Below are 16174 nucleotides of genomic sequence, written 5' to 3'. Positions count from 1 at the left end.
ATAAACATTCTATGTTTCTTATTTATTTGGTTCCACAGTGTTTGCTGATTACTTTATTTAAACTTTGTGTATTTTATTTATTTTATTTTACATCAAGGTGTATATGACGTGCCTCCAAGCTTTCTTAATTCGTTTTGCTTCATAGAATAGAATAAACTACATAGAATAAACGTTCTATGTTTCTTATTTATTTGGTTCCACAGTGTTTGCAGTGTTTTATATACCTATTTAAACTTTGTATAGCCTAAGTAATTTATTTTATTAGGCATATATTGTGCATTTATATTCGTTTTGTTAATAAAAGTTCTGAGTTTGACGTTGTTGTTGCTTGAATTGAATCAACGCCGAATTGCTGCTAATTTGAAAGTGAAAGTAAAATGCGCACGGCACATTTACAAGCCATTTGAAAGCGAAGAAAAGAGGGAAACGCAAACGAACTAACAGCCCCCCCCCCACCCCAACGGTGATACCGGTATTACCGGTGTTGTCACACGTCGATTATCCGGTGGGAAAATTTCCTCACCGTCACAACCCTAGTATAGAAACGGTGTGTGATCCAGCTATTGCTGTGAGTTATTTCAGCATCCGCTTCTACAGACATGAGTTCTTGATGTGTTTGGTTTCTGACCTCTCTCCTCGTGCCCTGCTCCTCATTCCTTCCTGTCCACCAGAATTTACTGTTATTGTCCCGTCATTCAGTCCTGACCCTGCTTTATCTCAGCTAAATTCCCCGTTTCACTCTCGCAAATGGAAATATTACGCAACTGGACATCTTGCTGTCGGAAACAGAGTAGTTTCCAGATTAATACAAGCAGTTTCATCATCTTTTGACAGCCTCAGATCAGCTTATAGCGCAAAATTAAAAGTTCCATCCAGTAGAGCATTTTTAAGAGGCCTTAACATCTGTGAATGGGAGATTACGGTATCTGGAATGGGCTTTCATTCGTTTCTTGAAGGATTCTGGGTTTGTGAAAGACTCCAGCTGTTTTGTAGCTTAAACCTGACTTGACGTTTACTGTGTAATTGAGGTTTGCACTGTCAGAATTTTTTTTATTTCAGTCCTCAGGCATAGTTCCGTAATAATTATGCATAATTTTACATATTAACCAAAAAAAGGTGTATGCCGAAGCTTATTTTACCAAAATTTTTTTTTTTTTTTTCTTTTCATAACAAGTGTCACTTCCACTAATAAATTTAATCTATACAAAGACACAAAAATAAAACAGTAAATTGTTAATTTTATTAATAATTATTAATTTTCAGTTATATATTTGTTTATCACTTGATTTTTTAATTATTTATTCTTTTTTTAATTTGCAAAGTAATCTACATATTTTTAATTCATATTTTTAAGTCACAGTTATTTCACCCCTTTCAGGTATTCATTAAAAAATAATATTTTATTTTATTTTATCCCTTGCCCTAAACATGCGCTTCCCTAAGTTTATACAGACTCTTTCTCATTTCAGACAGCGTCTGAATACATCTGGCAAGTAAATTATTATTTGCTTTATACAGTATCTGTGTACATTTAAAATCAACCAGATCACACAATTTTAAAGAATATAATTTAATAAGTAATTTGTTGGGTGGTTCATAATAGTTGAGTTGATTTACAGTCCTTACAGCTCTCTTCTGTAGCATAAAGATGTTATTGGTGCAAACTTTATTTCTTTACATCAGGTCAGTTTGCTATTACTGAGGGCTTTTTCTGTGCAAGCCGCGTAAAAGGTGCATTAAGCATTTGCATTTAACACCTAAACATGGATGTGTGGCTTTGCTTTAGCTGCGTCTAGTTTTCAATATTTCATCTCTCGTAGGAGTAACAGGAGGTTATCGCCTCGAGTGTGTTCAGGAATACTGTTTGAAGCTTCCAGGAGTGAAAACCATCTCTTGACAGATTTACAGTCAATGTTTTTGGACATTGGCCATGTCTGAAGTAATGTGTTGAGTCCACAGCTGCTGTCAAAAACAAACCGCAGTTTGCGCATCATATATCAGATGATTTTATGAGCTTCGGTTCTGAGTATCGCAGCTTTCAACAGAATTGTCATTTACTCACCCTCATGTCAAACCCGTAGGACTGACTTTCCTTCTTTTTGTTTTTGGAGAATATTGTGGCTACACTTTTAAATTTAATAAAAGTGATTGAATTAATCTGTCCTAATGCAAAGCGATCGTATGACTTCAAAAGTCTTGGAAATGTAGTGCATGTGTTGTATGGACTATTTGTATCATTGAGAAACTACTATTTTAAAAAATATATATTTTTAAAATTATTTTTAGTTGTGTGTTTTTGTCATTTTTATTAGTTTTCATTTTAATGTTTTTAAAATGCTTTAATTAATTTTAATTTCAGTTTAGTTAAGTACGTCAAGTTAAACTAAATGAAAATGAGAATATTTGCCTTTGCAACTAGCTGAAATATATATTTTTATATTTTATTTTAAGGTTTATATATTTTATTTTATAAGTTTTTTTATATTTTATTTCAGTTAAAGTTTATTTTATTTCAAGTAACAGTTTTTTTAAAAAGTACATTATTAAAATGTTTTTTTTTGTGTTTCCTCGTAAGAAAGTATAAATAAATACACATTCAGACACACTTTGGCTAGATAACTATATCTAAAATGAAACTGTTATGTGTATTTCAGTGAAATGATTTTAGTGGCTGAAGTGTCAACTTCTGAACATGTTTTTGTGGTTATTTTTAGGATCTGTGCATAGACGAGCTGTCCAACACATCTGATTCTCTGTCGGAGTATCCAGACCCTTCAGGATTTGGCAGCGATAGCCTGGCACAGAGACCCGCTGAGGGCCCCGTGCCACAGATGTACTGGGATTTACCTGGACACAGTCAGAGACAGGTATTCACACACTGCTTTTCTCTCCAATATTTACTTGTCTGAGGTTTTCAATGGTCCCATGGACTCAAGCTGTTCTGAAGCTTAAGCCTTACTGTATAATTTTGCACTGTTAAAATTAGGGCTGCACGATTATGACAAAAATCATAATTGTCGATTATTCCCTTGAAATTGTAATTGCGAATATTAATTATGATTATCACAATTTACACTGAATGATGTTTATACCATTATTTGAAACAACTGCATGCCATATTTTTATTTGAAAATAAACAAGCTGAAAACCCTCAAACTGAAAAGCTTTTCTATAGTATTAAGCCTCAAATGTCAACTATACATTGGATTGGTTTCTTCTTTAAATAAGAAAACAGTTAAAATATGCATGATATTATAATGTTATACTACCATTAAGATAACATTAAGAAAATTTGTAGAAAGAGAAAAATGTAGAAAGAAAAAAACATCTTTAGCACGCAGAATAACATAAGTGGACTTTGAACGATTAATTACCGCTTTGAACGATTACATAATTGTGACATCCATAACTGTAATCGCGATTAGAAATTCAATTAATTGTGCAGCCCTAGTTAAAATGGAAAGATATCATTGCTGCAAACTTTATTTCTTAACCGTCAGGTCAATTTGCTATAGTACTAAGAGCTTTTTTTGTGTAAGCTGCTTTAAAGGTGGATTAAGGTGTTTAATCGCTAAACATGGACATGTGTCTTCACTTTAGTGTTTAGTTTCATGCTGACATTTTAAAATACTCTGGGGTTTTTGATGCTTTATTTAATATCCCAACTCATAAAACAAATGAAATACTTTGCATTTTAACGTCACTTAAAGAGAATAACCTGTAAACGCAGGTTTCTGGCATTGCCAGGTTACTGGTTTGCATGTGAACCGATGATGTTTAGTACTCATCAGTGTATTGTGTGCAAGTAAACGGCTCAATGTTCAATAGTCAGAGATGTGATTTTTCTGTATATAATTCTGTATACATTCTCCAACCTGAAGAGTTTGACTCACGTTAATTGCGTAAATAAAAAAAAAGTGTTTTCTGCCAAAATAAAAGCTCTGTGGTTTAATGTTTGAAAGCAAATATATTTATACAGCCATAAATATTGGTATTGAAATTTTACTGTTACTGTAAAATAAAATTATTTTTATTATTAAATACTGTCTTTTTTACAATCATAATATTTCTGTATTTTTTATTATAATATTTTTAATTTTATAATTTAAATTATATAGATTTTTTTAATATATGTATTTAATTGTAATAATATTATTTTATTTTATTTATTTTTTTTGTCTTTTTGTCTTCACCCAAAAATAAAAAAAAGTTGTTCCAAAACAGTAGCCATTGACTGCCATATTATTTTTGTCTCCATACTATGGAAGTCAGTGGCTACCGTCCACTAATTGGTTACCAGCGTTCTTCAAAATATCTTCTTTTGTGCTCAACGGATGAAAGAAACTCAGATTTGGAACAACTTGAGGTTGAGTAAATGATGACAGAATTGTTATTTTTGGGTGCACTATCCCTTTAATACTCACCACCAGTAAAGTTTATGTGTAGTCAATAATATTAGCATGTAGAGTCTCATTTCTCTTGTGTAAATTTCATACGAGTGTTCAACATCACTGTATCTGTGTTCTTCAGCAGAACCTGAGCGCGTTTCCTGGTAGGTTGGATCCACCTATCCTGTCTGCGTCGGTCGCAGGATTTAAGGTAGATCCTCTCTTTTTCTCTAATACTCTATCCTCTGTTTCACCACGTTTCATCATCTTTTGTTTTCTGCCCTTTCATTCCTTCATTTCTCCAGGCTGCTGCTCCTCCGCCGCCACCGGAGGAAGAGGAGGAGGCAGATGAGGAAGAGACGGAGGATTTGGGGCATGCGGACACGTACGCCGAATACAAGCCATCCAAATGTAAATAGACATGCCATATCACATTAATCTACAGCACATGAGTGGGCAGTATGAGCCAAATTAGTATTTTTATATCCCGGTAATGGTGTATAACATGACGTAGTGATTTTAAGATCCTTGTGGATGCTTAAAGTCTTAAATGCAGTTTTCTCAAATATTTTAAATGGTATATTGTAATATTTTAAAGGTTTAAATGGTATAGAAATGTCTTAATTATCAATTTAGGAGGTCTTAAATTTAGAATAACAGTAATCACGATACAGCCTAATGTGATTATAAAACTTCAAAAAGCATTGATTTAATTAAATTAATCCAAGCGCTGTGCGTTCAAAGTCAAAACTGCGCAATTTCACGTGCTACAGGCTCGCAATCAATTAATACCATGCATTTATGCCAAACAATTGCTTATGATGTACTGTTAATGCATAATGACAGTGTTTTATAGTGTTTATACTGTAATATGTTGTAGATGCTTGAAAGAGTATCCTTTTCATCTTTTTTTTTTATCCTTTTCATCTTTTTGAATGAGCAGCTAGAAGTAGCAACACATAAACATTTCAAAATAAGAGTCCCGGTGTATTTTGGACTTGTTTATAATTAAAAGTCCTACATTATGCATAAAATCTTTTTTCCCCCTGGTTATTGGTATCTTGTTAGTATTAATTACTTATTTCATGTGTGCCCCATGCTGTCTAATTAAGTAAAATAATCTGAGATACATGATTTAGGTTGAGATTGTATGGGTTTGTTCTTTAAGGACACATGATTTAATTTGACTTTTTATTTTATTATATAGTAGGAAAAAAACAGGGAAAAAAACATGACATTAAAGCGTATCTTAATTTAAACTTTTATTTATTTATTTATTTTTGTTTAATTTTTGCATTTAAATGTAGAGAATATAAGTGAATAAATTTTTTTTTAAATAATATAGTTTAATATAATGCAAGATTTACTTTCGGCCCAAAGCTTTCAATCAAGTTATTAGTTTTTTTGGCCCTTCATAGTAAAACGTTTGCCTGTTTAGCCCCGCCCACCGATTCTACATCACTACCTGTTTAGCCCTGCCCACCGATTCTACATCACTGCCTGTTTAGCCCCGCCCACCGATTCTTAATCACTACATGTTTAGCCCCGCCCACTGATTCTACATCACTGCCTGGTTATCCCCACCCAATGATTCTTAATCACTACATCCTGTTTAGCCCCGCCCACGATTCTACATCACTGCCTGTTTAGCCCTGCCCACGATTCTACATCACTGCCTGTTTAGCCCCGCCCATGATTCTACATCACTGCCTGTTTAGCCCCGCCCACTGGTTCTACATCACTGCCTGTTTAGCCCCGCCCACGATTCTACATCACTGCCTGTTTAGCCCCGCCCACTGATTCATGCGTGTAGTGTTAATAACGAGAGAGGCAAACGCAGGACTACGCAGAAACCAGCGAAAAAGATGCTCTGAAGAAAACAAGACGCTGTTCAGTGTAGTGTTGTCACGGTACCAAAATTTCAGTATTCGGTACCAATACCAGTGAAAATCCTGTAATTGAAACTTACCTGCTTGAACTTGATCGGGGTGTTTTGTTAGTTTGATGCGTTTCCTCCTCTTGAGGTCGCCGATGCTTTTAAGAAGAGGTTGCCAGGTTTTCACAACAAAACCCGCCCAATCGCGTTTCGAGGGGGTCCCCCGTTAAAAATCGCGTTCCGAAGATAAAATATGTATGTTTTGGCGGGGTTCCCCTGGTAAAATTTGCATACCAGGGGATAAATATCACGTTAATGGGGTCGTTTTTCAACCCGCGGACATGAAAAACAACCCACGGCAACAGTGTTAAAGCAGCCCAATTCGACTTGGCAACACTAGAAGAGGATAGCTCTCGGATAGCGCATCAAGAACCGGGTTGACCGGGTACTCGGTACCACCGGTACTTACAAAAACCTGGTACCGTAACGTTTTCATTTTTTTAGTACCGACTTGGTACCGAAATACCGGGTCTTTTGACAACACTAGTTCAGTGCCAAGATGTGGAAAAACAGTCTCTGCATCGTTTTCCTTCTGATCCCAACATTAGGAAAAAGTGGATGAACTATTTTTAATGAAGATCCAAATTGCGTCAGTAAGAACTTGGTCCTTTGTTCACCTCATTTTACCGCGGATTCGTTTGCAAACAAGGAACAACTCGACGCAGGATTTTCAGAAAGATTGAAACTAAAAGACGATGCTGTGTTGAATATATTGGATCTGACAGTAATGTCGCACCACACAAGTGTGAGGAACTGTTTTTATTACGTGCTCACTATTGCTTTGTCTGTTATTACAGATCGTTTGACGTACTTGTGCGTTTTTAACCTAAATCACAGCAGCGCTCATCTGTGAAGGATGTAGCTGTCAAACATACACAACTGTTAGCCAATCACAGCAGTGAACGTTTACTTCCGAGTCTACAATCCACCACACTATTCAAACAGAGCGATCAGATGAGAGAGGGTCAAAACAAGACAGAAAATAGCCTATTACTTCTGAATTATGTTTTTTGATGTAAAAATCTTGATAACATTATAAGTGGACTTCAGAGAACAGTACAAAATAATAAAAAAGCCAGTTCATGACCCCTTTAAAATGAATAAAAATCATGCTGCCCAATCCCTCTTACAGCACAAATGCAACTTGATTTCATATTTTGTGGTGCTTCCGTGGCAAATAATTGCTCTGTTCACATGTGCAGCTACTATAGGAGTCTCTCACCCTGACATCGTGGTGGAGACCAACACACTGTCCAGCGTTCCTCCTCCTGACATCACCTACACACTGTCCATTCCCCCCAGCAGCATTAGCTCCGGCCTGCTGTCCGCCCTGCAGCTGGAGGCCATCATCTACGCCTGCCAGGTACTCTCTCTGCTCTTCTCTTTCCACTCACTGATAGGGTTGGCTATCGTTTGGTAGGTGGGAGGTTGAGAACAGTGTTTTATGCCCCCCTTGTTAATATTTTTGATGGTGAAACCTGTGGTGGACTTCTAAAATGAGGGCATGATTCTGTATAAATTGAGTTTTTTTTTTTTTTTTCACAATGGAAGTTGTGGTTCTCTCGTGATTCTGAAAAAAAAAAAACATTAGACAACTAAACAAAATCACATGTAATTTTTAAATTAATGATTCAATGACTCACTCAAGATGTACTTGTTCCATTACTGGATCTTGAACGAATCTCTTGTATGATTCAAAGACAAATACATTTTAACAGCCCCTTTTCGCCACCTACTGGTGTAACAATGTAATCGATAAATCTTCATTTGAAGTGTCAAATTACTTTCAAAAGGTGATTTACTCTGTTTTAATCGCTACCATACACATCGTACACACAGTTTATATCTGAACTATAAACTTTTATCCCAGTACTTCTGTGATTTGAATGTTTGTAACAGAAATAATGATACTGTGTGTCTGAAAAGACTGTGAAGCTGTTTCATTCATGACAGATGACAGCTGCTCTCTTTAGGTCAATGGCAGCGTGAACGCAGCTTTATGTTCAGATCACACTGATGTGATCATACGCTGCATGGACGAACCACTTGATCACAACATTGATTGCACACGTCAAAGGTTGATGAATGAAACAGACGAATCATTGTAATTTAGGAATAGAATCACGTTGGTGTTTGAATCGCGTTCGCGATCTTTAACGATCTATTAAATTAAAGTGCTTTGTCATGTTGGTGGTGACACCTCTCTTGCAACATGCTTAGCTATCACAGATATTATACTTAGCTCTTTTGGCTTCTGATCGCAAACGTAGCCAAACTTTGGAACGCTTAGATTAGCGAGCAAGGTCCTAGCAGATCGCTAGGTCCAGTCACAGATGAAGAAAATAAAAGCATATCCGATTCCCAACCCTACTCACTGATGAGTTTTGTGTGAATGTATGAAATCGCCTTTGTGCTCGTGCTCTTCAGCAACACGAGGTGATTCTTCAGAACGGTCAGCGAGCAGGGTTTCTGATCGGAGACGGAGCCGGCGTCGGGAAGGGCCGCACTGTGGCCGGAATCATACTGGAGAGTTTCTTAAAGGGACGGAAGAGAGCACTATGGTAAACACCCGCATGCATCCCTAACGTTCACGTTTCAGTCATGACTCATGATTCGTTCTGATGAATTGATGCATAACAGAGGGATTTTTCTGGATATTTTAGGTTCAGTGTGTCAAATGACCTGAAGTACGATGCTGAGAGAGATCTCAGAGACATAGACGCTCCCAACATCCCTGTGTTTGCTTTAAATAAGGTTTGTGAACTGAATCATCACTGCTTTATTTTCATCTGTATTGTATATATTCGATCAGGGTTTTCCAGATGTGATGGATCTAATTAGGCTTTGTGAGTTGATGAAAAACAAATAATTAAATCACAACAATGTAAAATTTACATAAATAACAAAAAAATAAAAACAACCAAAATAAAAAACTTGCTAAAAATATTTTATTAATATTTTATCTTTTCAAATATTAAGAAGTATTTTTTTTGCTTAGTTTGTTTATTGAACTTTTACAATAAAAACAGGATAAAAATACAGAAGGATAGTGAAAAATATTGTATTTTATTTGTCTACCTGCATTTTGTGTGAGCATTAACCGACATCAGAGAACTGTGAACCAGCGTTATTTTAGAATTATTTACATACTATTAAAGTATTTATAATTTCAGTTTTCATTTTAATTTAGTTTTAGTAATCTAATATACTTTTATTATTTTGTTATATATATTGTTTTAATATTTAAATATTTCTAGTTAGCGTTCGTTTATTTTTATTTCAGTTTTATTTTTAGTCAAGGCAGCATTTCTAATTTTCGTTTATATTTGTCATCTGCTTATTTTTTATTTCAGTTTTATTTCAGTCAACGACATTTATTTTTAATCATTTTAGTTTTGGTTTCAGTTAACAACACTGCCTTGAACCTGCGAATATATGGTTAAATTGTCGAAATATTAACTTAATATCTCAGATGGACTTCAAGTGCATTTTATGTCAAAGGGCTTCGGCTGACAAAAATGTTTGTGACGCTGTTATACAGTAGCCATAGAGGTAAAAACAAGGTATGAAAAATACGCCAGTAAATGTTAAAGTATCTCATGAGAGCATCACAATCACACAGCCACTTATGTAACTTACTTTTATAAATGTCTTGTTTTCTGTTGTATGCATTAGCAAAAGTTGTGTGCCATGTTTTCATTTATTCCTCAAAATTGTGTGGAATAAAACAGCAAGTCAGCAGGAACATTTATATGTGACCCTGGACCACAAAACCAGTCATAAGGGTCATTTTTTTTGAAATTGAGATGTATGCATCATCTGACAGCAAAAGAACAGCATTTATTTGAAATATAAATTTTTTTAACATTATAAATGCCTTTACTGTCACTTTTGAGCAATTTAATGCGTCCTTGCTGAATAAAAGTATTAATTTATTTAATTTCTTTCCCCAAAAAAACTTTTGAACGGTAGTGTATAATGTTACAGAAGCTTTCTATATTCAGCTTTGTCATCACAGGAATAAATATTTGTAAATAATTTACTTTAAATATTTTCAAATATATTAAAATATAATTTTTTTAAATAATATTTCACAATATTATTAGTTTTACTGTTTTTGATCAAATAAATGCAGCCTTGGTGTGCATATTTTTATATTTTCAGTTTTCATTTTCATTATAATGTTTTATTAATTTTGTTGTTTTTAGTCATTTTTGTTAGTTCTAGTATTACATGTGTCAAATTTTTTTATACATTTTTAGTTTTAGATATTTTAGTACATCAAGTTTAACTAAATGAAATTGAAAAGTGTTGCCTTGACGACTAGCTGAAATAAAAGTTACGAAGGTTTTTTTTTTTTTATGGTTAGATCTTTTTGATTTGGTTGATTAGTTATTTTCCAAAGTAACCGTAGCCAAATCCCCATAAAAAGGGTTCATTATGGTTTCATGCATTCTGATCTCTTGGTCTTTGTGGATTCATGAGATCTGAGTTTTCTGCCTACACCATTTTCGTTCTACAGGTGCTTCGGAGCCAAAGAATATGATATACATGAGCCGACTGGGGATCTGGGGGCAAGGAACACCATTCAAGACGTTTGACGACTTCCTGCATGCTATTGAGAAGAGGTCAGAGGTCATGCTCAGTATCACAGAGATCAGTGCTGCGTCCCAATTCGCATACTATCCGTCCTAAATAGAATTAGTATGTCCCAAATCATAGTATGTTTAAAAAAGTATGCCAAAGATTCCCGGATGGTCTACTACTTCCGGTTAGAATTCGAAGTGCAGATCGATGCACACTCTAACAGCTAATATTGCCCACAACACATTGCGTGGTGGACGACGATTCAATTAGAACTACAAACACGCATTAAGTGTTTTAAAAAACTACAAACATGGCGGATATACGCGACCAATGGACAGGTAGATAAACGGATTTGAGTGATAAATAATCAATGTCTAACCTGATGAAAAAATATAAATTTAATGTTATCCACGTTATATTTCATCTGCAGCAACACTGTGAACTTTTATAATGATACGTTTGGTCATTAACTTTTTAATGCATCATTATGCAAACACATGAGCAGAGTTCTCGGCATGATAGACCCGCGACTAGCAGATCAACGTATCTCTTTCATTTCTCTCCAATACGGTAGGAAATGAAATTAAACGAAATGTGGATGATGTTAACTGTGATAAGATGATTGACAGGGCAGTTTAAACAGTGACAGAATGCACGTAACTAAGCAACAGAGCGTCCGTTAAAGAAGCAGCTATGACGAAGTAGTATGTCCCAAAGCTTGCCTACTATTCTTCTACATACTCAAAAGTATGTACTTTTTTTTCACAAAAAGAGTACATACTTTTAGGGCATAGTATAAGTAGGAGAATTGGGACGCAGTCATTTCTCCTTTTATCTGACTAAACAATTGCTCATGTTCATGTTCCAGGGGTGTTGGTGCCATGGAGATTGTTGCCATGGATATGAAAGTGAGTGGCATGTATATCGCACGCCAGCTGAGCTTTTCCGGAGTGTCCTTCCGTATAGAGGAGATTACACTGGACAAAGAGTTCAAACTGGTCTACAACAAAGCAGCTAGACTGGTGAGAGAAACGCTGACACAGACAGCCTTGGGGACTTGTGGCTAAATCCGTTTGTCCCAAATAATGTTTTAGATGGAAGTTAAAGTCTTTTTTTCCTCTGTGTAGTGGGCCGAGGCTCTCGAGCTGTTCACCACAGCTGCGAAGACGTTGGGTCTGGCCTCCCGTAAGTCTCTGTGGGGTCAGTTCTGGTCGTCACACCAGAGGTTTTTTAAGTACCTGTGCATCGCCGCTAAAGTCCGTCGTCTGGTTGAACTCGCTCATACTGAGATGCAGCACGGCAAGGTGAGTCAGTGATTAAGATTTGTGCTTTCACTCGTTGAAAATCCATGGAAAGGTTTGACTGGGTTTTAAATATCCTTACGCAGTAATAGGGCTGCATGGTTAATCAAAATTAATCTGAAATCACGATATGTGACCCTGGAGCACAAAAGCAGTCTTAAGTCGCTGGGGTATATTTGTAGCAATAGCCAAAAATACATTGTATGGGTCAAAATTATCGATTTTTCTTTTATGCCAAAAATCATTAGGATATTAAGTAAAGATCATGTTCCATGAAGATATTTAGCAAATTTCCTACCGTAAATATATAAAAAATGTATTATCATTAGTAATATGCATTGCTAAGAACTTCATTTGGACAACTTTAAAGGCGATTTTCTCAATATTTTGATTTTTTTGCACCCTCAGATTCCAGATTTTCAAATAGTTGTATCTTGGCCAAATATTGTCCTATCCTAACAAACCATACATCAATGGAAAGCTCGAAAAATTGACACTTAAGACTGGTTTTGTGGTCCAGGGTCACATATGACTTAGTACGATTATCAAATCGCAAAGGCTGCACTTATAAACCGATTGCTGTCAACTAAAGAGAAGCATTAAAGGATTAGTTCACTTCTGAATTAAAATTTACTCACCCCCATGTCATCCAAGATGTTCATGTCTTTCTTTCTTCAGTCGAAAAGAAATTAAGGTTTTTGATTTTGAAATTAAGGTTTTTGAAAATTATGAGGAAATTTTAATTCAGAAGTGAACTAATCCTTTAAGGGCTTCCCTGTCAAAATAAAAGCTTGATGATATTTTTTTTCTTATTTTATAAAAGATACTACATATTACAATAGTAGTATATAAAATATTACAATAATATTATTTCTTATTTTTTAACATTTAGTAATAATAATAATTTTGTGATTATTGTCTTTTCAATATATAATTATTATTGTTGTTGTTGTTGTTGCCATTTTATGGTCTTATCAGTATATAATTACAAAATTTTGGCCAAACAAGCACAGCAAACCTGACACTTTTTTTTTTTTTTTTTACATGGCAAATGCAATATTATTACAATAATATTATTTCTTATTTTTTAACATTTAGTAATAATAATAATTTTGTGATTATTGTCTTTTCAATATATAATTATTATTGTTGTTGTTGTTGTTGCCATTTTATGGTCTTATCAGTATATAATTACAAAATTTTGGCCAAACAAGCACAGCAAACCTGACACTTTTTTTTTTTTTTTTTTTACATGGCAAATGCAATATTTATCAGGAAAAGAAAGTATTTAAAACAAGTATCACCTAAATGTATTTTAGATATTTTGTCTAGTATTAACCTTAAATGTCTTATGTAGCTTCTTGTTAATTATATGACTTTTGATATTTATTCTGTTTTCGCCATGAAGATAGCCTTGCTGCTGACATGCCGTAAAAATAATCAATCAATCAATTATGTAATTACACCTAACTGGAAAGTTAAATTCATTGTGGGAAGCCTGTATTAAGTGTTTCACTAATTGTGCCGAATGTGGCTCCGCCTCTCTCCTGTGTCATTCCAAACAGTGCATCGTGATTGGCCTGCAGTCCACTGGAGAGGCTCGTACTCGAGAGGTCCTGGACGAGAACGACGGACGCCTGGACAGATTCGTCTCCGCTGCTGAGTGAGTGTCTCAAAGTCCATTTCCCACGGTCTTCTTCAAAGAGGAAAGACTGAAATCTTCAGCAAATCACAGATAGACCAATCAGAATCAACTATTATATAATAATCAATATAGAAAGGATGAATAGCTCTGTGGTTATGAGTCACTGTAGGTGAACTGGGTTGAGATTTGTGGGTTTTTGTCCTGTAGGGGGGTTTTCCAGTCATTAGTTCAGAAACACTTCCCAACACAGAAACCTAAAAGAGAGAAAAGCGCCGCAAGCAAGAGGAAACGTGAGTCGCATCATCTTTTCCTTTGAGGATCATGCATTATTGTGTTTGTGGTCTTTCTGAAACCGTTTCTTTGTTTTCTGAAGGAAAACCCAGAGGCCGGGCTACAAAATTTCCAAAGCACCGTGTGGAAGTGGGCGGGGTTATTAAAATCAGCGATGATTCAGACTCCGACTCGGATGAGATCGACAGCGACTCTAACTCCTCCCCTGAATCGCTACAGGACAGTGACGATGTGATTTTCTTGAACCACATCAACGGGCCTGCTGGTAGGTTGTCTTAAATGCAACATAGTAGGGCGGCACAATTAATCTAAATTAAATCGCAAAGGCGATAAATCGCGATTAGGCAGAAGCTGCGATTGTCATGCGTATCTTTCAGTGAAGCATGGTTCTGTGATCAGCAGTAAACCTCTTTATCTGCGTTCGTCTTATTATAATTTTTATTATAATAAAGTATATATTAATGCAATGCTAATCGACATAGCCTTTATCACTGCTTAGAATACTATGAAATATGTTGCGTGCCTTATTCTGTGTAAGAAGCCACGTCATCTCACAGAAACACTCGATTGACGTTATGAAGTGAGTTTGGATTAAAAACATGTTATTAAATGTGGTATTTTCACGTGCTTTCAGATGGTGCAGCATTTACTACACAGAGCCGTAGTTCACTGACGGCGATAGAGATTTACTACTAATCACAGAACTGTGCTTCGCTAAAAGATATGCATGACAATCGCATTCGTTTAATCGTGCAGCCCTACAACCTAGTCACTATGTGTTCTGAAAGAATTTGCTCACGCCGTCCTGTTCATTCAGGAAGTGCAGATGCAGCTCACGCTTATTAAATCAGGGCTAATTTCAGTCTAGACAGCTAAGCCACAAAGGAGTGATTAAGGTCTGTTCCAGACTCTGCTGAAGTCATCCTCTGTGTGTTTTCAGCTAAATTAGAAGAACTCAAGCAGAGGCTGCTGGGTAAAATAGCAGAGCTGGGGAAAGAGCTGCCGCTTAACACTCTTGACGAGCTGATTGACAGGTTTGGAGGACCAGAGAAGGTGTCTGAGGTGAGGAGTCACTGCAGTGCAACGTGTTGTCGCTCTCAAGTGTGTTTGAAACAGTTACATGAACACTAAATATAGACGGCAACATTGTAATTTTCATGTTACTGACTAACGTTTAGTCTCAACCACTGACAGCACATCTAAGCATTCACAGACCATCTGATGGAAATTTCACACAAGAAAGATGAGTTTTCTCAAACTCTGATTCAAATATGACAATTTTTTTTTCAGTCTGCCAGGAAACCAAATAAAAACTATTTAAAATAATTTTTGTTAATTGAAATACAGCTAAAAAATAAGCGAATACAGAAACAAAACAAACATCTAATACATTACATGTATAATATATAATACATAAAAATACATTATTAATAAAATAGGTAAATAATAAAATCATTATTACATGAAAACTTAAAAAACTTAAATGAAAGTTAGAAATTTTGCCCTGGGAACTACCTGAAATAAAAGAAGTTTAAGTACTACAATTAATAAAACTAAAAATTAATTAAATATTAATTTAAGCTAAATAGGAATATTAAAGAAAAAGAAAGAAACCTAGAAGCCCTGGTAACTACTTGGAATAAAATAAGTTTATGTTGAAGTACTTAAATTACTAAAAGTACAATGGCTATAAATATATATATTTTTTAAAACTTAAATGAAAATGAGAAAATTAGGCAACTGCTTTATATAGAAAAGGTTTGTTGAAAGTACTAAAATTGCAACTGAAATAAATATAAATTAAAGGCAAAAATAAACTTTTTTTTTACTTAAATGAAAATGAGAAATGTTGCCCTGGCAACTGCTTAAAATAGAAAAAGTTGAAGCTGAAGTACTAAAATTACAACTGAAATAAGGCCGTAAGGGACGTGTAGTGCGGCGTCCTGATGGCAGCGTTCGATATGAGACCAGAGCGGAGCAGGGCTTGACCATCGACCACGTCAACGTCAGAGAGAAAGAGCGGTTC

General features: G+C 35.3%; 1 protein-coding gene across 1 annotated transcript in view; it reads left to right on the top strand.

Annotated features, from left to right (window-relative positions):
* Nucleotides 1–16174, top strand: part of LOC107748522 (protein strawberry notch homolog 2-like) — a 39205-nt gene that overhangs the window by 8157 nt on the left and 14874 nt on the right. The window contains exons 5-17 of the mRNA XM_016563331.1: nt 2715–2867; nt 4531–4599; nt 4694–4799; nt 7527–7687; nt 8752–8885; nt 8988–9082; nt 10817–10952; nt 11780–11933; nt 12039–12215; nt 13778–13875; nt 14065–14147; nt 14231–14413; nt 15089–15210. Of these exons, the coding sequence (XP_016418817.1) occupies nt 2715–2867; nt 4531–4599; nt 4694–4799; nt 7527–7687; nt 8752–8885; nt 8988–9082; nt 10817–10952; nt 11780–11933; nt 12039–12215; nt 13778–13875; nt 14065–14147; nt 14231–14413; nt 15089–15210 (1671 nt within the window). The remainder of the gene's footprint in view (nt 1–2714; nt 2868–4530; nt 4600–4693; nt 4800–7526; nt 7688–8751; nt 8886–8987; nt 9083–10816; nt 10953–11779; nt 11934–12038; nt 12216–13777; nt 13876–14064; nt 14148–14230; nt 14414–15088; nt 15211–16174) is intronic.

Source organism: Sinocyclocheilus rhinocerous, unplaced genomic scaffold (assembly GCF_001515625.1).
Source record: "Sinocyclocheilus rhinocerous isolate Xijiao unplaced genomic scaffold, SAMN03320098_v1.1 scaffold380, whole genome shotgun sequence".
In the NCBI taxonomy this organism is placed as follows: Eukaryota; Metazoa; Chordata; class Actinopteri; order Cypriniformes; family Cyprinidae; genus Sinocyclocheilus; species Sinocyclocheilus rhinocerous.
The sequence above is the reverse complement of the archived record's forward strand: the minus strand, read 5'-3'. Positions and strand labels throughout refer to the sequence as shown.